This window comes from Phaenicophaeus curvirostris, chromosome 24, assembly GCF_032191515.1.
Source record: "Phaenicophaeus curvirostris isolate KB17595 chromosome 24, BPBGC_Pcur_1.0, whole genome shotgun sequence".
Classification (NCBI taxonomy): domain Eukaryota; kingdom Metazoa; phylum Chordata; class Aves; order Cuculiformes; family Cuculidae; genus Phaenicophaeus; species Phaenicophaeus curvirostris.
Window position 1 is genome coordinate 1031501 of NC_091415.1, and position 20110 is coordinate 1051610.

General features: G+C 46.9%; 2 protein-coding genes across 5 annotated transcripts in view; one reads left to right on the forward strand and one right to left on the reverse strand.

Moving 5' to 3' along the window:
* The window catches only part of WDR77 (WD repeat domain 77), a 199523-nt gene that overhangs the window by 124126 nt on the left and 55287 nt on the right, over window positions 1–20110 (forward strand). The window lies entirely within an intron of this gene.
* Window positions 3925–20110, reverse strand: part of RAP1A (RAP1A, member of RAS oncogene family) — a 40688-nt gene continuing 24502 nt past the window's right edge. For 3 of the 4 annotated variants that reach the window (XM_069876219.1, XM_069876218.1, XM_069876220.1), the window contains 7 exons: window positions 18605–18688; window positions 15721–15789; window positions 14360–14416; window positions 12890–13030; window positions 10523–10666; window positions 7334–7449; window positions 3925–5827 (listed from right to left, as the gene is read on the reverse strand). In XM_069876219.1, the coding sequence (XP_069732320.1) occupies window positions 7363–7449; window positions 10523–10666; window positions 12890–13030; window positions 14360–14416; window positions 15721–15789; window positions 18605–18661 (555 nt within the window). In that variant the 5' untranslated portion in view covers window positions 18662–18688 and the 3' untranslated portion in view covers window positions 3925–5827; window positions 7334–7362. The remainder of the gene's footprint in view (window positions 5828–7333; window positions 7450–10522; window positions 10667–12889; window positions 13031–14359; window positions 14417–15720; window positions 15790–18604; window positions 18689–20110) is intronic. The other variant, XM_069876217.1, reaches the window with a different exon arrangement.

The window sequence follows — 20110 nt, forward strand, 5'->3', positions numbered from 1 at the left end:
GGGAGCACCCTGAGCTCAGGAGGGAGGGCAGAAGGGCTCTCAAAGTCTACTGGAAATAAGGAAACCCTTCAAACAGCCGCTCACAAACAGGCCACGAGAATTTCCTTGAGAAAACCGCTCTTCAGGGAATCTTTTCAGCTGAGAGAGGTTAACCAAGTACGTCCCAAGGGACGACAAGCCTGTATGTTCATCGTGGTTTCTTTCAAGCCCGAGGTGCCCTTGCTCAGTCCTGGAGGGGTTTAAGGGACGGGTGGATGAGGTGCTGAGGGACATGGTTTAGTATTTGATGGGAACGGTTGGACTCGATGATCCGGTGGGTCTTTTCCAACCTGGTGTTTCTATGATTCTATGACCCACAGGCCAGTGGCGAGAGGCTGCGTGGTGCCTGGGGGGCAACCGTGTGCCAGGGGCCCGAATGGATCACCCTATCAGAGCCAAATCAAGCTTGGATCAGAAAAGTCCCCTCCAAGGCCAGTAAAACATGTTATTTGCTCAAGCAGAGCCTATGACAGGACACATACGTATCTCCTCATACTAAAATCCTGCATAAAAGTCAGGCTTTCCCTTCTTTCCACTGAAATTCATGTACGTTTCTAATGGGATTGCGGAAAACAAGAGGCTTCTGTTGGTCATTTAGGTTTCTTGTCGGATTTCTGGTCCTGGTAGTGCTTCAGATCCAGTGAGTGCTCCTGGGAAGTTCAGCTGTGCTGATGCAGCGGCTCGATGCCGCTCAATTCCAAAGCCAAAGGGAGAACAGTCGCTGGGTGCTGGATTGTCTGTGCCCCTCGGGATGTTCCAGCCACACACCGAGGAGAGGGCAGGGGAAGTCACTTTGATGCTTGCAACAACTCAGGCCGGGAACGGGAGCAGAGACGCAGCGCTGCATGCTTCGCCCCAAAATGGGTTGCAGGAAACTGGGTTTGTATTTAAAACGCTTCCAGGGAAAAAAGGGCAAAATGATTAAGCGCCGTTTTGCAGAGGAGCTCGTCTGCCACTCTCCGTGAGGTCATTCCAAAGGAGAGCCAGAACCCTCCCAGGTTTCTTGGCTGCACAATAATTCTCCGTGGGAATTAATCCCAGCAGCATCCTGCAAGCGAAGGGGTCCTGCACGGCACGAGGTGCTCGTCACCCGCTGCCGGGGGCGAGAGGCTGCTGGGCGCTGCCTCGCTCAGCCCCATAAAGCGCCAGTGTGCTCGGGCCATGAATTTGGCCTTTGTTGCTGGATCCCGGGCCGCGGCTGCCGGCCGTGCGTGCCCTGTGCTGCCCAGCCCACGGGCCGTGCCCGTCTCCCTCGGGGCACGCAGCACAACGGGCTCCTTATTCCCCATCCCGAGCCGGCGGGACGTGCCAGCGAGGGGCTGGGTTTGGCCTCAGACAGCGGTACCACCCAAAGAAAACGCCAGCGATGTTTGAACTCAGGCTTCTGCCTGGACCGGCGAGACGGAGGGGGAGTCGTGCTGATCCGAGCAATTCCTCTGTCCCAAAAGGGCATGGAGCAAGTGGGATTTGCTCAAGAGCTGGCAGGACGGGCACCGTGGACTCCAGCTCTGTCACCAACTTGTCCAAAACCTCTGACAAACAATCTCACCTTCCTCTGCTGCTGCTGCTCCCTCCGGAGCGCTTCCCGCTGGAGAGGAGGGACAGGGGCTCTGGGACAATGTGGATAACGGGGTGTCACTCGTCGCTCCGGCCCTACCCGCTGCTGACAGACTCAAGGCACAAGCTGAGTTTCCTGGGGCACAAGTTCCCTGCAAAGGGAGGGAGGAGAGGCTCGTGTCAGTCCCAGGATAACACACGCAGTTTCCCAACACTGGGATTAGCGAGTAACTGAGCCAAAGGCCAGCCAGGAGCAGCCTCGTTAGCACAGCGCTGTGCCAGGGCTACCGTGAGCTTGCAGCCTGGCTAATTAGCCCTGGCATAGCCTCTAATTAGAGCTGGCTTAGGGGTCTGCACGGAGCTGCCCCAGGCAGGGAGCCTGGAGCCCTCGGCATCACAGTCACCCGGGGCCAAACCTGCTTGTCCCCAATCCCAACCACGGGCAGGAGATTCCTGCACAACACAGGGAGACCAGGAACCCTCGGAGATAAGGAACTGGATTTCCCAGCGAGTGGTAGGTGAGACCATCACAAAACACCCCACGGTACCTCGGCCGCTGGTCGCCTTCATTGGCAACAAATCCAAGTCCAGGAAAGCCCGCAGGCACCAAGCCCAAACACCGTTTTTACCGCTGGGCACCTTCTTCCGTGCCACCGCTTTGTGATGCTGCTGGGGAGCTTCCAGAGCGGCTGGTCTCCCTCCTCCCACACAGGGATTGCCTCTGGGTTTGGGGGTTCTCTTTGCAGGGAGAGCAGAGTCAGAGCTCCCGACGCAGCGAGGACAGCCCAGCACGTCCCTGCCCATATCAAACGGCACCTGGTCCACCCTGAAACTCAATTTCACTTCTCCAGAGCCTGGTCCTGGTGAAATAAATAAAGCATTAGTTAGTTTGGGTGATTTTGCAAAGGTTAACTTCGAACTTAGCACCTCGAGACCTCACAGCAGCGCACTCTGCAACACCAAGAGCGGCTGCAGCGGAGCCGATCTCGCCTGCACCAGCATCACTGCTCGCTCCGGAGACAACACGGCATCTCCTGCCACAGCTCCTGCTTTGCTGTCTGTTCGGATCAACATCAAAACTTGTGGTTGTAACTCTACAGCGAGGCAGGGCAGTACCGGGCATCACTGCCTGGTCCATCCCACACTGGATGGAAAAACATGATTTAAAGTTACCTGTAAATAACACTGAAAATAGACAGATAAACAGAGGTGGAGAAGTTTAAGCGCAGCGTATCTGTGCAGACAGCAGTGAGTCACGGGCTGAATTAGCGTACGGCTCGAACCATCGCAAAGAGCAGCTGGATGGCTTTGGGGCTTCATTGAAATTGTAAATGGGCTCCTTTCCTCAGAGTCAAATGTTACTTTGCTTGGGTGGATGCCGGTCAAGCGCAGAAGCTCGCAGCTCCTTCAGGAAGGTTTTTCTTTTACCCTTTCCTTAAGACATTCTTCCATAAACTGATTTTTAACCCAGTGCCTAAAGTCCAAGCGCTTTAGAACACGTTTGGTTTGGGCATAGAACTGCCTGGCACCTGGCGGTGAATCCAGGGGAGGAATTGGGGCTATTGTGCTGAAATCCATTAAAATCTGTTCCAGTGAGAAAACCAACTCATTGTCTGAGGTACACAGGGAAGTGTTGGAGCAGGATTCATTCTCCCACCGCTGGCATCTCAGCAGGAACCAGGGCTTCACCCTCCCAACTATTGTATTTTCACTCTGGTGTAATGGAACTGAGCTCCTTCACCGCCTCAGCCCCTTTTGGAGCCTGATGTTTTCCGACACCACCATCTAGTGGCAAAGCCAAGGGGCTTGGGAAGCTCTTCCACTGTGCTACAACCTCTTCCTCCATTACTTACACCAAGGTTACAGCTCCTTGTGTCACCCAAGGAGCCCCCTGGGCTCAGCCCCTCTGCTCCTGCCTCTCCTGGGACGCCAGCAACGACTACAAACCTCTGTGCGGTCCAGCTTTTGCAGGAGATGGAGTCAGGGGAGCAGATCCACCCGGTGCAGTCACTGTCAGTGCTCCAGGCAGATCCTGCTCCAGACAGAAAATGCAGTGGAAAAGTCTGGACTTGCCTTCCCCAGGTCCACCAGCAACAGGGTGGGAACAGCCGTACCGGGAGATGCCACCGAGATGCCAAGTTAGGTCGAGCTCCCCCAGCACCGCACACCCCAGCTCTGCAGGCAGGAGATAACACAGCCAGCTCTTGCCTATAAAACACACTCAGCTTCTATGAAATGAGGTTTGATGGACTTAATCGCCACGCTGTAACCCCAAAGTTACAGTTTGGTTTCTGTCTGTAGAGAAGAGACATTTCAGCAATCGGCAGGTACATTAAAATTACTTTATTACTAAAATATTTGTACATTTAGTAAAGATAACCAACCTGCAGACACCGTGCTCCTCCCCCTCCAGAAAAAGGAGGCGCATAGGTAAGTTGAAGGCAACCAGCTAAGAACTACGTTTCTCCTAGTAGCTTCTAAGTAGGCAGATGTGTTCACATTGTCTTCATCCAACTTGTTTTCATCCAGTCTTATTTGGGCCGCATTTAGAAACTGGGATCTCTGTGTAATTCAGCAGCTGCATCAGTAACAACTCTAAAAAAAAACTATTTATAGAAATTTCTCCCCAAGGTTTCCAATAAAACTGTACAGCGGCTCCAGGAATGACTGCTCACCAGGCATTACACTGGGATTTTCCATCCAAACCACCAGGACACACTCCATCCCGGGTTTTCTCCACTGTGAAGATACATTTCTCTCCCCACTCACTCAGAAGTGAAGCAGAAGCGAGTCCTCCAGCGCTGCAGGAATTCCCACAGCATCCCACGAGGATGGGATTTGGATCCCTTGGGTCCCAAAGGCGGCTCTTGTGGATCCGCAGGAGGATGGAGGTGGAGCACCCGTGGGACTCTTCACATCCTGCTCTCTTAAGCTTTATGAAACCAACAAGTATTTAAAAACCAGAAACAAACCCAAAATGAAACAAAAAGCTGATCAGGCGGCTGTGCCAATCAGGAAAATTCAGCCAGGTTTGGCTAAGAATAGAAACCAGCCGTTGATTTGCTGGAATTGTAATTGGACAGAACCAGCTTTCGACTCCATCCATGGCTTCGTGTTGAGATGCCGACCATGAGAGCTCGTCCCACCCAGAGGCGGCATCACCAAAGTGGGGATTCCACCCCAAAATCCATGGCTGCACGACACCGGAGATCAGAGCAAAGGTCAGACCTTGACACAGGGTTAAAGCAAAGGCGTACATATAAAAATAACTGTACAGAGGAGATATTTTCAGCAGAATCAAACTTTAAACACTCAAAAGAACATTAAAAAGTAATTAAAAGTGGCCTTCTGTGCTCAAATACATCCGACAAGGAGGCTGCATGGAGACATCACCTCAGCAGACGCTGCCTGTAACAAAACATCTACCAGAACAGGAGAGGAGTTCACAAAACGGGGATAAACCCCAAAGCCTGGAGACCATGACAAAAACACAGAAACAAAATGAAAATGTACTAAAATTTAATCATTCATAAAAGCTGTAATTTAATCTGTGACAGTAAAACACAAGAAGCAATATTAGAGTCGGTTTAGTATATTATATATTTTTTTGCTTTTAAAGCCATAGAAATCAGTTATCCCATTTTTTTCCTATAAAAGACCCATTTTTCCAAAGCATTATGCACAAACATTTTTAATTAGAATAGAATGGCAGAATGAAAATAATGATATTCCGTAACTTTTTAAATATAAAATGAAGTCAATGACTCAAAAAGTTATTTGCTGCAGTGAGCTCAAAGGGAGATTTCCGATAATATATATATATATATCTATAGTTATAGATACAAAATAGAACGGTGGGGTATTTTTAGTGCTTGACGGGGAGAAATTATGAGAAAGGTGTCAATATGAAATTTGAATTATAGTAGCAATATCTAACATTTGAAATGCATCCATGCTCCTTTGTACAATCATACGCTAGAGTCAATGATATTTATTTTCACGCCTGTTAACTGCAAAGGAGGAGAACTATGGGCTTAGATTTCCGAGAGGGATGCACAGAACAATTGCTTTTTCCAGGGACTGTGTGCAAACCATTTTAGGATCTAAATTCTTCTCGTAGTACATAAAAACAGGAGAAGCATCTTCAGATATGTTATTAATTTCCATAAGGTTTTGAAGTTCGGGAATGCTGGCACTTTCCATTGAGGCAACAGTTCTTCATTCCTGCAATCTGGACAAAGTAAAAAGAGGTGATGGAGAACACATTCCTCATCCCACTGAGGAGGTAGAATCATAGACTCACAGAATGGTTTTGGTTGGAAAAGACCCTTAAGATCATCGAGTCCAACCATGGATCCAGCCCTGCTAAGTCCCCCACCAGACCACATCTCCAAGTTGAACATCTACTTGTCTTTTAAACCCCTCCAGGACGGGGACTCAACCACCTCCCCAGGCAGCCTCTACCAGTGTTTGACAACCCCTTCAGTAAAGAAATTCCTCCTCACTTTCCTGCACCCAGGCACGTAAAACCACGCAGCGTTTCAGCAGGAGGAGCTGAGTAGGATCCCGGGCAGGAGGGCGAAGGGAGAGCCTCAATGAGCCTGAGGAAGCATCTCCAAGAGCCATCCTGGCTGACCCCACGCTAGCTAAATTCAGATACATCACCTGAGGCACAGGAAAAGCCACTTAAGACTCTTCAACTTCTTTTCCTAAAGTCATTGTTTCTCCACCAGTCTAAGCTATTACTTTCTGGCATTCAAAGCTCAGGATAAGGGACTCCTCCATCACTGAAGTACAAGTCATTACAGGCTGGGTTAACTGCACAGCCCCAATTAACTCACTCAATCACAGGGGGGCTACACAAATGGCCACCTAGAGCACCAGCTGCAGACCTGGCAGAAGGCAGAGAGCCACACGCTTCCAGGAATTCATCCCCCGTGCCCTCGCAGGCTGGACGTGCTCTGTGCTGCAACAGCCATTCCAGATTCCTTTCTGACCTGTTCTAACTTCCTAGTGCAGAGATGGACCATCTACTCCCTGCCCTCCTCTGCCTCTGAACGGAGCCAGGGAGCACGGAGCAGCCAGGTTGACATTCCTGCCCAAAACCTGAAGCCGCAGAAACACTCCTTCCTTTCAGGAGTGCAACAGAACAGCTGGAAGCACACAGAGCACCCTGCCAAGATACACAGGAAAATTATTTATAGCTCTGTCCAACCTTGGGGTGGGTTTGTTGTCTTCCTTTTTGTTTTGGGTGGGTTTTTGGTGGGCAGCCTTTCATTTCTGTGCCATTGGAATCCAGGTCCCACCCAGACCCATTTGGGATTGTCCCCACATCGCTTAGGGCTGAGACAGCAGCTGCAACAATGGCACAAGCGACACGGATGCATCAGCATTGGATAAAAAGGAAGCAAAGCTGAGCTGTGGTGACTCAGAGCGCGCTGTCACAAGACAGAGAACCTGCAAGAGGAAAAGGGAAGCCCCTGCCCGTCTCCATTAGTTCCTGCGCTGTCGCACTCATCAACCCAAGTGAAAGGGCAAAGGGAGAGAAGCAGATGTTTCTCTGCCAGGTCAGACAGCAGAGCTGACTGCTTTAACACAGCAGAATGAGAATAAATTTTGTATTTGGGAGTACACAGAAGGAAAAGGAGTGGACGGCAGGGGAGGGCGTCCTCCCTCTCTTGGTAGTAGCTCACGGTTCCACCACCTGAGCTGCAGGGAGTATTCAGATGCCTCTTACCTGGCTCAGAGCTGCTGCGCAGTGGGAGTCTAAAGCAGCAGACAGGATTTCTTTTTAGGTTTCTTCTTTTCCACTGGTGTTTTTCTATTTATCTGTCTGACCAAGTCATAAAAGATCTGAAAATGAAAAACACAAACTGAAAATCAAAGTAAGAAAATCCTACTCGTGTCAAAAACGAGTCAGGTTAACAAGCCACCTTTCCTAAGGGCTGCAGTCTTAGAAATTCAATTAAACTGCTCGCATTTACTTAAATGTGTCTCAAGCAACTGCTTGTGGAATAAGAGTGCACAGAGCACACATAAGAGTGCAGAACATCACGGGGCTGCGACCTCGTACCCTCAGCACACAGCTCTCTTCTTCAGGCTGCCACGACCAAAGGCTTCTGAAGCTCAGAGCAACACGAGAGCAACAAAGCCCTTGCTTTGGAAAAGTGAGGAACAACAAAAGGGTTTTTAAATGACAGGCATAATGTCCTTAAGGATTGTCTTCTCCTTGGTGTTCTCTGATGGGTGCCTCTGGGGAGCCCTGCTACACCAGCAGCAACGCCTTCTCAACACAGAAAAGAGCATCCCTTTTCCTAGGCATCCCTTTTTCCTTGGCATTCACCTTCCAGAGTGGTCTTCCTTCACTCACTGCTCTTTCTCCTCCTTGCCAGATTCAAGCTGCTAACCACTTCACCTTTTTGCCTGGCCTAGTCTTTGGAGTTTATTAATAACATCAACAAGGAGAAGCAAAACATCTGCCCCGAACGCAGGCATTTCCAGAAGGGGATGATTACAGGGGCCTCTTTCAGCTTCAGAGAGGAGTTTCTTGCGAGCGCTTTTGCCACGAGTTGTTTTCCCAGCAATACCCAACCCATTTATAGCAAAACAAGCTTTGCAAAAATGCTTGGAGCTGGGTCAGAGTATTGAGGAGAAATATTTAAACCTCCTGAAGGCTCCACCCTTGTCCCTGTTTACTTTTTTTTCCTTCCTGGAGTGGCTGACAGCTCACAAATTCTTGTTGACTCCAAGGAAATTCAGAAAACAAAGAAACAGTTTATAAAAAATGACAACAACTGGAAATTTCAGGTTTTCCGGCTTTTACCTCCATGGAAAAGCACAGTTAGAGTTCCAAATGAAATGAACATAATGCAGTTTGTACTCTCATAGCCGAGATATTCAAAAGTGAACAGGTGAGATAGAAAGGAGTGGTTTCTGTAGGAGAAACCAATTAATAAGTGGCATCTTCTATGCTGATACAAAAAAGCTTTCAGTATTGAGCCTTTATAAGCAAGAGCCAAGATGACTTGAAGGTGATCACAATGTGTCTGGATTTCTGAAGGCACCAACCACCTTTGCTCTGACAAGAATACGTTTTGAGGCAGAGCCCTCTCACCTTCCCGAGGCTAAGGGAGAGGAAAAAAACCTGAAGCTGGATATTTCAAGTGCTTGCACTGACCAGAAGCACAGAATGAAGCCTGCAGGGCTTCAGGAATGTTGCTATCGCTACGAAAAGCCAGTGGGATGCAAGAGTGTCACACAGGGCACCAGAAAGACTTCGAAGCGCTGCTGCTGAGACTGACTCTCACTGTATTAAACTTTTGCTGTCAGTATGAAAAGTTTGTTTCACTTCCAGCAAATGCACACAGGAATGTATCATATTTCAGCCCAGATTTTAACAAAGTTAGAAAGTCCAGAAGTAGCCAACTCCTCCTCAAACCCAGAATCACGCAAATGCTTTCCCAGTATGTAAGCGAGCAACAAAAAACCAGCACAATAAGTCAATTGATTCATGATGTTTGATTTCCTCAGCTTTTATCTTTTCCATAATATGAAAATATAAACAGGCAGAAACCCAGAAAATCAAGATCCCAATAAAGCCAGAAACAAAATTCCCAAGTGATAATTTTGCTTTCTCTGATCTGAGTCTCACCCGAGGCAGCAGGAAGAAGGGGGAACCAGGGAGACACAGGATTCACACATTAAGGATGCTGTACGGATGCTGTATGTAAACATAGGCATGAATTTGCCTCCAGACAGCACAGCTCTGACTCCTGGAGAATCCTCTTCCCTGCACAGCTTGCAGGAGAGCTCTAAGGCACCTCTGCCTAATGAGAAATCCATCTCAAACTGATGCAATACAAATTAACTACAATTTGTTGTACTCTGTAGAGATCTTTGCAGTAACTGAGCCAGTGGTTTCTTCATTAATGGTCCTGGTTTTACTACAGCTCACAGGCACATGCAGAAATAATCCTTTCTGGCAGCAGTTGATCCCAACAAGCTGTATTTACCAGGTTAGATTTGTGCATACTGCAGCTCAGCTGATCCCAGCCACAGAGGCTGCAGTTCTCGCAGCCGGAAACTCCTTTCCCTTCCTACCGGGAGAAGCAGCGCTGCACGCACCCCACCAGCTGCCAAACGAACGCTGGGTCCAGTCCAAGATCCTACTGCTCCTGCTTATCACACGGCCTCCTAAATGGTCCCAGTTATCTCCTGGCACCAAACCAGTGATGCTCGCTGGGGTCACCTTAGCTTCTGCAGCTCGAGCCTGGCCTCTGTCACAGCCAGATAATTCACAGCAGAGAACAAAAACTCAGTGCCTGATGCCAAGCAGAGCTCCCTCAGCAGCCCCACACAGCAGCAAAGACACACTGGGGGCAAGGGTGGTTCTGCTTAGACAGATCTATGTTTGGACACAGTCTCCGTAAGTTCATGCTTTCTCAGAGGAGGACTGTGATGTGATCTCAGCTGGAGCAGCCAGACCTCGCAAGAACGTGAAAAGCAAATACTTACAAAAACAATAGGCAGCACTACACAACATGACATGGAATACAACAGGGCATAACCCACGCTCTGAACAGTGGCAGCAGTTATCTTGAAAAAGAATACTCTCTTGATAAACTTTATCTAAGGTAAGAGTCATCCAGGTATCTGCGCTTACTCTGGACGCTCTGCTATCCACGTCCTCTGGCACAGGCTATAGACAGCACTTATCTGGTGAAGACATCCCCCCTTTGCAGTGAAAAAGGAGCAGATCTCCATAAAACAAAGAGAAAGCAGCACCTAACACACTGCCACTCAAGCCTTTCTTAAGATTTCAGAACTGTCCTGAACATTCCTGACCAAGAAACACACAAAGGAGCGCACTGCTTGACGGTGGCATCCATGCTGAAGTAGGAAAGACAAGGGGCCAGCAGATAGTTACCTCGTTAACGTTGATTTTTGACTTTGCAGATGATTCTAGAAAGGCACAGTTACACCACTGTCTTGCTAAGTTTTGACCCTGTTCTTTGCCGACTACACGCTCTTCCTCCAGGTCACATTTATTGCCAACCAGAATCATTGGAACCTGGAGAGGAGACAAGCAACAAGAGAGACATCAGCACGTTACCGCACCACATGGGTTGTTACGCCGTGGCTCACACGGGCACGAGGGGAAGACAATAGAGACAGTATGAAAACCAATAAAACCCAGAATTTGACAGTTACGTTGAGATATTGAGGACTCTCTGCGCCTGGGGACTGTGGGCTACATGTCATTGTGAAATTTGATTTCACAGCCTGCATTTCATAGACCTTTGGGGATGATAGAGCCCAAGGCGGATTCTGAAATGCGGGAGCACAGCAGGATCTGCAGGACGCGCCACAGCGCTCCGCGTGCAGCCAGCAGCAGGAGCATCCTGTTTCCTCACACTGTGTGAAAGCGCAGAACCTACAGAGCTGCTGACACTGGGTGTGCACCCGCTCCGTTTCCTGAAGCATTCAATTCTTTGAACAGAAAATTAGCATTTACCAGCTGGAAAATAAATCATCATCCACTTCCTTTGGTAACTCACAATGCATTGTACGCTTTTAATCTACTCCAATGTTAATATCTGCAGTCTCTTCCCAATTCAGCTATGCTCAAAAATCACTTTTTCTATTTAAAATTTACAACCATATGGATTAGAAAATTATCTTGTTTTAATTTTTAAGAAATAAGTTTTACTTATTACATCAGAAGCCTGAAGTCACGATATGCGTGAGGTGAACCCAGAAAAGCTTATTTCACATCCAAGATCAACAGGTCATTTCCAGCTATCTCAGCTTAATGCCATTCTTCACAGTTATCTAGGCTGATACGTGAAATTTTCTCATAACAACAGAGGCAAATGTGTTTTGAAGATGTTCAGCAAAAACATAAAGATCTGAAATCATAGGGAAAAGGCAGCACTTCGATTCTAGGATTGAAAGAACTGAAACTCTAAAAGGTTATTTCACAAGGCAGTAACTGTTTATTACAGAGCCAAAATGGGAGCTTGATGAACAACCAGCTTTTACCATTTACTATTTCACATAAAGACTGGAATTTAAGCTTCGTTAGAGGTACATAACTTAATGCTTTAAGTACTGGGATTCTAAGAGAAGTCCTGGAACTCAATACAAGAAGGAGGGTTTTTTCCTAACTCTGCAGAACATAGCTTAAAAGGTTCCCAGGCTTGGGTTCAACAAGTAACACCCCCTGAACACAGAATAAATAAATGCACATTAATAATTCAATCAGAGCACTGACATGAACCCGAAAGCACCAGCCTCTATTGTCTGATGGGCTCGACCAGCTTACGGTGCAAATTCCCCTGCAGCGAGCGCAGCGGAACGGAGCGCTTGGCTCTGACCAAGAGGCTGATAAAGGACTCGTGCTTCCAGGGATTTGTGCAAGCATAATCCCTACCTAAATGGAAATCAGTTTTGCATAAATAGAAGTTCAGTTTGTTAAACCAAGGCAGGAACCAAAGCCATTCCACACAGGGTAATTGGGATACGGGACAAGATATGAGAGAAAGCAGCAGCCCCGAGAGGTTGCTCTGGGTCCCACAGCAGCAGAGCTGCGCTCATCCCACCGTGGCTCACTCTGCTCGTCGCTCCAACCGCCTGTTCCTGAGCAGCTATTCCAATACAACGGCCGCAGCTTACCAGGATTTGGCCTGAGTACACACTCCAGCCCTGTTCTCCAACTGCCACAGGAGGTGGATGAAGAAAGGCTGGGAGTGAGGGGCTGCTGCTGCTCCCCCAGCTCTGCCGAGGAGCCTGAAGGCAATCAGCATCAAAGGCAGCGGAAAAATACAGGCAATCCCTTTCACGTCCCTCAAGGCAAACCCCTGAGCACACCGCCAACAAGAGAAATTCATTTCAGCTTCCTCTGGAAGAAGCCTACACAGAGAGAGGGTTCCCACGCACCTCCACCAGCCACCTGGCTACTGCAGCAAAAGCCATTGGCAGCCTCACCTCCATCACACATTTGGAAATTAAAATCCATTAATAGTTCCCGTGACAGGGGTAGGGCCAGTCAACTCCCACCATTTTTAAGGACCATCAGCTTTCTAGTACCTGTGGAAATCTGGTTTCACCACGTCCTTTAGCAGGCGCTGGACCTCAAATAACATGGAAAATAAACAGGGCAAGCGAAACTTCAACACAAAGCTTTTCCATACAGCAAAGAACGTTCTTAGGAAGAAATCTTGCTCACAGATTCCTGGTTGATTAGTTACAAGAGCATTTTAACCATTTACAGAGGAACAAATACCCTACTTACATCTTCAGTGTCCTTAACCCGTAAAATCTGTTCCCGCAGGTCCTGTAAGTCGTTAAACGTGGACTGCGCTGTTATGGAATATACTAGTGCAAACCCTTGGCCATTCTTCATATAGAGATCCCTCATGGCTGTAAATTGCTCCTGTAACCAAATATTTTAAAAAGTAATTAGCTAGTGAACACAGCTAATGAACCTTTACGAGGGAATACTTTATTGTAACAGAGACAAGGCTACAGCACAGCACGCCTCTACATTTTCAGCCCTTACAGGGATTCACTGGAGCGTGCAAATTTAATAAAAGCATTAACACATCTCTTGCCATTTGCTTTTCTTCCTCTAATAGTGAAAAAGGTTTCTTGACACAAAGGAGACGATCAAGAGCAGCAATAAAAATGTATCTGCAGGCAGACAGCTGTATGCTCCAAGCCACAACACGAGGTGTTGGGATTTGGCTGGCTTGTTTATTAGCGACATTTTGCCTATTTTCTGATACAGCGTTAAGCATAAGTCTGCCATCAGATATGGACTGGGAATTCCATTTCTCCTCTACACGATATTGAAACAGGACTAGGTGTCACACACAGATCTACTCTGAGCGCGACTGCACGGGCAGGCAGTGCCCGATCCCAACACAGGCAGTTAACATCGCAGTCAGCTCCAGCACGAGAACAACTTAAAGGTTCAGAGCAATGAAATGCAGGCTAGAAAAGCTGCACCGGACCAGAGCTGCCTTTGCCCAGCTCAGTGAAAGGAGGTTTTATCAGAATGGCGTAACAATGACTTCTGTTTCCATGCATTCACGTTGCTGTTGGTAATTTCCAAGGCTTTCTAAATAAAATCAACATTTAGGAAGCGTGTCCTTCTGCTGTGATGTGCGCTCAATATTGCAAAGTCTGCTTCCTTAGGGACTGGACTTTGCAGAATGGTGAGTGACGCTGGCATGGCAAAGGCAGCCACTGTGCAGCCCCAGCTGCAAACAGAGTGGAAGGATGTGGAGATATCTGCTAGGTACAGGAATATTTCTTCACAGATAAAGTCTTTACTGATTGAATCCTCCCAACGTGGGCTGGTGTGACATGCTGGGAGCTGATCCCTATCCATTCCTTCAATCTGCGCCTCTGCATTCCAGACGCTTGCAAAATTAATATATACAATTATTCCGTATCGGTGTGTTGACAGCAAGACAACAGTGGATGGCAGAGAAGAGGAGAGCGGCACAGGGTGCACCAATCCATGTGCCCCAGCACCAGGGCACCAGCTGGGGAACGGGATCACAGCATCACTGGTGGGGCTGCAGAAGCCTCATTCACCACACTGGTTTGGGGTTATGCGACACAACCACTAGATTTAAATCAGTGCAGCTGATCTATTGGTTTTGCTTGGGCAGGATTATTACATTAACACAAGTTCTACTCTTTGCCTCATTCTTAACAAAGGAATTCCATACCAGGTACAAAAAGTCATACTCACTGTCCCTGCAGTATCGAGGATTTCCAGCATACACTGCTGACAGTCTACTTCCACTTGCTGAGGGGAAAAAAGGAAGAGACAAACACACTTAAAACTAAAAAATCAGAAACGCGACAGTCAAGAGGAACAACAGCTTCCTCCCACAAAGATCTCTGTAACCAATGCAGGAACCAGCACTGCCCCAATGCTGAGAGGCACCAATGTTAGAGGATTAATTACACCCCAGGGCAGGTATTTGGGTTTGCTTATGCTCCAAGACTGATAATTATAAAGGCCTAAATGAGCAGCTCATTGCAAACATCTCAACTTAACCGAGATAAACATTTCACTCATACAAATCAAAGGACCTTGAACTTCAATTTTCCTTTGCTGCTGAGGAAGAAGCAAGGAAGGAAGAGATGAAAAAGCAAAATATTGAGTGATTTTCACAGTGAAGCTTAGCATCTCTTCCACTCACTGAGAAATGAAAGAAATTCCAAGGAAGTCAAATAAATTTGACAGCAGAACTCATACCACGATTTACATTTAATCACCACAGACACAAATGTTAAATGGGTTTGTTGTCTGTCTCGGTGCCTTTAATTATGCTAACATTGATGCTCCTCCGTAAAACAATGGGTGACTTGATATCAGTCACGGGAAGAAAGCAGCTCTGTTGTAGAATTACGCAACACCACCGTGTCAGGGCTCCTGACAAGGACTTTTGCTCAGCAATTTCAAGCCTGCACCCAAACCGGCTCTAAAGAATTGAATTTGCCTGCAAACCAAGCAGAACGCACTTGAACTAAACAGTGAAACAGCCATTCCTGAAAGAAAACAACAAAATGCGATTGCTGTGCTGCAGTAACGTAACCTACTGAGATGAATGGTGTACATGTCCTTATAATAACTGCTACGGATAGCAAACAGCAAATATCACTGCCTCTATGTTTTAACGTAAACATTATATATCACATTCTAGCACACGCAACTGAGTCAGAAGAGACTGAAAGTGAAAGCTCTTGGGTGCATGGAGTCCTGTTAAACAGAACTCGGCTAGGGAGGGGTCCAAATAACAGCAAAATTTGTCATTCCCTGATAATTCAGCTTTACAGTACCTGATACAATTGGTCTTGCTGCATTCAGACACCCTAAACTAATGGAACTGTGTGAAGTGGAAGAGAACTGCATGAAACCATTTCATCTGCACAGAACCATCTCCAAGATCGATGCTTCTGTACCCATCACTTTCCTGCTGCGGTTTTATGCAGCCCTAACACTTCCCAGACAAGACCTTTCTCATTCAAATAAGCTTCTGTTGCATTATTAAAAAGAAGCGAGCTCCATGAGACTTGAAAGAAATAAAAGTGATGTTCTTTTACCTTTCTGTATGAATCCTCTATTGTTGGGTCATATTTTTCAACAAAAATTCCCTGAACAAACTGTACGGTCTGCGGGAAAAGGAAAGGAGAAACATTAACTGAATGAACACAACCAGAAACATTTACCAAGAAGCACTTTATGGAAATGTAACAACACCAAAACTACTCAACACTGAGGTTAAAATTCAGTTGTGGGGAGTAGAGAAATAGAAATTTTCTATTTTTTGCAATAAAATTTGTGCAGGTGCTGTTTAAAATCACTTTATTCAAGTACGTTTTCACCACTTTTTTGAAATGCAAACTGGTCACTTGCATTTTTGTAAAAGGTGATACTGGCAAAAACACCTTTGCTTCAGCGCCTGCTACTTTAAAAGAATAAAGGTCACCAAATATGGAAGACTTGAAATTGAATCAGAAGAACTGGCAGTATGCATGCTGTGGAATAGTACCTTGTGGAAGCTCCACATTTCAACTCATACTGGAGTTTCACGGAGCTGCTCTGGATTGCACGCCCAGAGCAGAGGCGCATTTCAGAGTGGCAAGTTCCATCTGGACCATCTCCAGATGCTCCATTTGTATCAAACCATAAAGAAGGAGACATGGTTCGTTTCCAAAAGGAAGCCATTCTTCTATATAATTGTTCAAAGCAAACCCACTCTAAACGTTTCCCATCAAGCTGTCATCTGGATGAGGCCCACTCTGGACACCCAAGCTCTGTGTGCCGTGCTCTGGCATTTGAGTGACGATGTCAGTCAGTCTCATCAATTCTGCTCTGTCCTGGGAACTGTTTGTGATCGGCCTTCAGCGTCAGAACCTGACAAACCAGTTGCTGCATTTCATCTTGCTAATAACACCAGAGCCTTATCGTATATTTACAGCACTGCTCAGAAAGGTTAAACTGGCCCCAAGTATTCATTTCCCAAATTGCAATATTTGTAATATATCTCTGTTCTAACTTCTGTTATCTCAGCTAGTGCCTGTATGTTCACAGAAAATCATAACTACAACTATATTCCACTTCATTCATAACCTACCTCGCTATCAAATATTCTTAATTTCTGATGTGCTTTAATGTTATTGATTAGAGGAGGAAAGAGAAGCCAAAGGAGAAGATACAAGTTCGGGTTGTTTTGAGGTTACGTGTGGATCCAAAACTTCTATAACTTTCCATTAGTTTAGGGGGTTGGGCATCTCAACTTTCTTTCCAGTTCTTTCATACAGGATGATGCACAACTGGACGCTCCTGGTAGTACCGCCTGCCCTCTGATTCTCCAGAGGATCAGAAATGAGGAGAAAGCTTCTGTCCAGGAAACACTCATAAAGAAGCCGCAAGATAATTGCCCCAGTAACCGTGCAGGGTGTTCTGCTATGCTGTCATTCCCAAAAGGCACAATCAGCATCATATTGGCACAGAAGAGTTAATGCAACGAGGAGGATTTGCAGTGAAACAACACCATATTGTGAGCCGCACTCTCACTGACAACACAGAACTGCAGTGAACACCAGCCCCTTTGTCAGACATTGCAGTTTATACGGTTGAAGAATTAAATTTTAAAGTGACCTCCGAAATTTTTTTCAATCCCACCTTGTAACCTCTCCTTGCTGGTACTTGTAAATAAGCAGACAGGCATGTCAAAAGGTAAATATGATTCACGCCTACCTGCTAATGGGCACTTACTCTGCCCTGTTACAAAAATAAGTGTTGTGTATGAATTACAATATGTGCTTACTTAGCACTGAGACTGTCATAAAGAATTTAACTTTTGTTTACCAGACGCATTAAGTATTTGCATTGCAGCTTTTAAAAAGGCTGGTGATGGATGCTGACTCAGGCTTCACACCACAAATAAGGAAATTCAAGTATGTCAGACACTGAATAGCTTTCATGTACAGCATGTTAGCGCCCTATTTTACCTAGTGAGTCTCTCACCACTACAGAAGAAAAGGAAGATACTCAATCAAGGGGATGCTGATGGAAAGAGTAATACGGCGTGTTTAAGCTGCTGTGGAAGAACAGAGCGTATCAAAAACATTTTACTCCTACATCTTGGTAAGACTAGGATGAGGTCTCTTAAAGAGCGCATCAAATTACATAAGTAATTGAATAATTTTTCCCCTTGTTCACCTGGATTCTGCAGGCAATTTACCAAGATCATTAGCCCACAAACAACAGTGCAAAGAGCAGTGTCTGCTACAAGAAGGGCTGGCCAGCTGTTATCATCTTCTGTGAGATGGAGGAGGGTGTAGTCCCTTGTTTTAGATAAATTCGCACTTGACCAGTTCTTTGCCTTTCTTCTTGGAGGGAGCTGCTTGACTGATCTGTGATAAATAGGTGACAAATCTCTCTTACAATGCCTTACTATCAACTCTGCTATGTAAACCTCTTACTAGAATCAACACAAGTACTTCAGGAGTGCAAAATGTCATCAGACTACTTATCCCTCTGCACTGCATGTGCTGGAAGCGACTTCTCATTCTGCCCCGCGTTTTCAGTGCTGCTCACTCAGGTTCTATCAGGGATGGAAAAGACACAGTCTTCAAGGTATGCAAGGCTGCAGCCATCCCTGATTCACTGCCGCGCATGGCCAGGCTTCACTTGCTATTCCAGTGTCCGCTGGGCTTTTAATACTTAGATATTCAGTCATTTACAACATAACAGCCACGCAGGACGTAGAAATGAAACACTAACTATTGTAATAGCAATTAATTGGGAGCTGCTTCTCCAAATCACGGCACGCGTTCACAGGTAAGTCAGCAGTGTCATGTGGAAGTCCCTACACAAGTTAAAAGCGATACAGATATGCCAACGCATTTAATGAGCGCTGTCTGCAGGAAGATAGGCCAGTTTTGTGTATCTGTTTCAGAACTGCTTCCCAAAACTCACCAGAGCAGACTTCCCCACACCTCCTGAGCCAAGGACCACCAGCTTGTACTCACGCATGGTGTGGTCTGTTCAGAGAGCAGCGATCTGGAAGGCAGAGAAAAGCCAACAGTTTAAAACACCCCTGACCATACAGATTCATGACAATGTCTTCTGGAGAAGCAACACGTTCTCCTTCCCCAAAAGGAAAGCGCAGCTGCATGCGCCCGCTCTCAGCCGCACCGGGCAGCGCCAGCTCTCACTGCCAGACCTCTGTGTTCTCAGCATTTTATGGCACAAAACAATGAGTATCAGACAAGAAAATCAGATCAGGAAGATGCAAGGAGAGAGGTTTCCTTCTCCCCCCAGCCGGGAAGGATTTAGGTCAGTGTTTTCTCTCTGGAAAAGGTCAGGCCTCGCTCACGGCTGCCAAGGCAGAACCTCGCTGCTCCCCAAGCTAGGGCTCTGCCTTTTTATGGAAATCTTGCAACTCCCTCAACTTGCTACGCAGCACCAGCAAACTTCTCGTTCTCCTCGAGATTCCCTGACAAATAAGGCAAATGACAAAGCCGGCGATAAACACTTTACGCTGTGTTTACATTATACGCCAGGCCGGGCTGTCCCTGTCGAGGGAGCGCAGGCAAACAATGACCTCAGCAGCGAAGGATCTTCCCCTCTTCCCCTGCACACAGCACTTTCTTCCCAAGTAAGGCTTCGGAAACACGAGTGCGATGAGGCTGCGGCTCTCGGAGGCATTTCAAACGAACGTTGCCACAGGATTTATGGGCTCGCTGGCTACAGTTTGGAGATGGCTTTAAACATAAAAATGTATTCCAAGTAGCTTGGTAGAGAAACGCATCACCTTGTTGAGTACTGGTAACCACCACCTGCAAGGACCAGGGATCTTACTTCCAGCTTTGCAACTGTGGACAACTCCCTGACAACGTGTCTCAAGTTTATACAGTCATTAAATCAGGACAGGTTTTCTTCTATCATTTAAATTCCCATGGGAAAGCTGTAACACACAGAGAGGAGACCCCCAGCCGGTCTCTGCCGGAGCTGCACCAGGGCTGGCAGCTGGACACAGCACCGGAGACCTTGCCTACTTGGCACATCAATCCCACGGCCGGTTTAACACTCATTTTTAAGCCAGAAGAAGAGAAATACCGGGCTGGTCTGCCTGTGCCTCAGCTCTGTGGGCACACAGCCATGCTGCCCTTCCTGCACCCAAGCCTTAGGGGGAGAAAGAAGCTGAAGCAGTCGGCAGCAGCCCATTGCTTTAAGCACCCTGGGGTGGATTTTCTTCAACTCTCGAAGCCTCTATGAGCTGCAGTTGCTTCACTGCATAGAAATTGTGAAATTAAGTCAAACTGAAAAGGAATTTTCCAGAATGGTAACTCTGAATATCTAAAAGCAGAGTGAGCAATGTCCACGCGCTCGAGTACACTGACAACATTTTGGGTTAAAACTCCGGCAGCTGTAAGCTCATCCGCTTGAAAATTTCCTCAAGAAGGAACATTCACTTCCTTT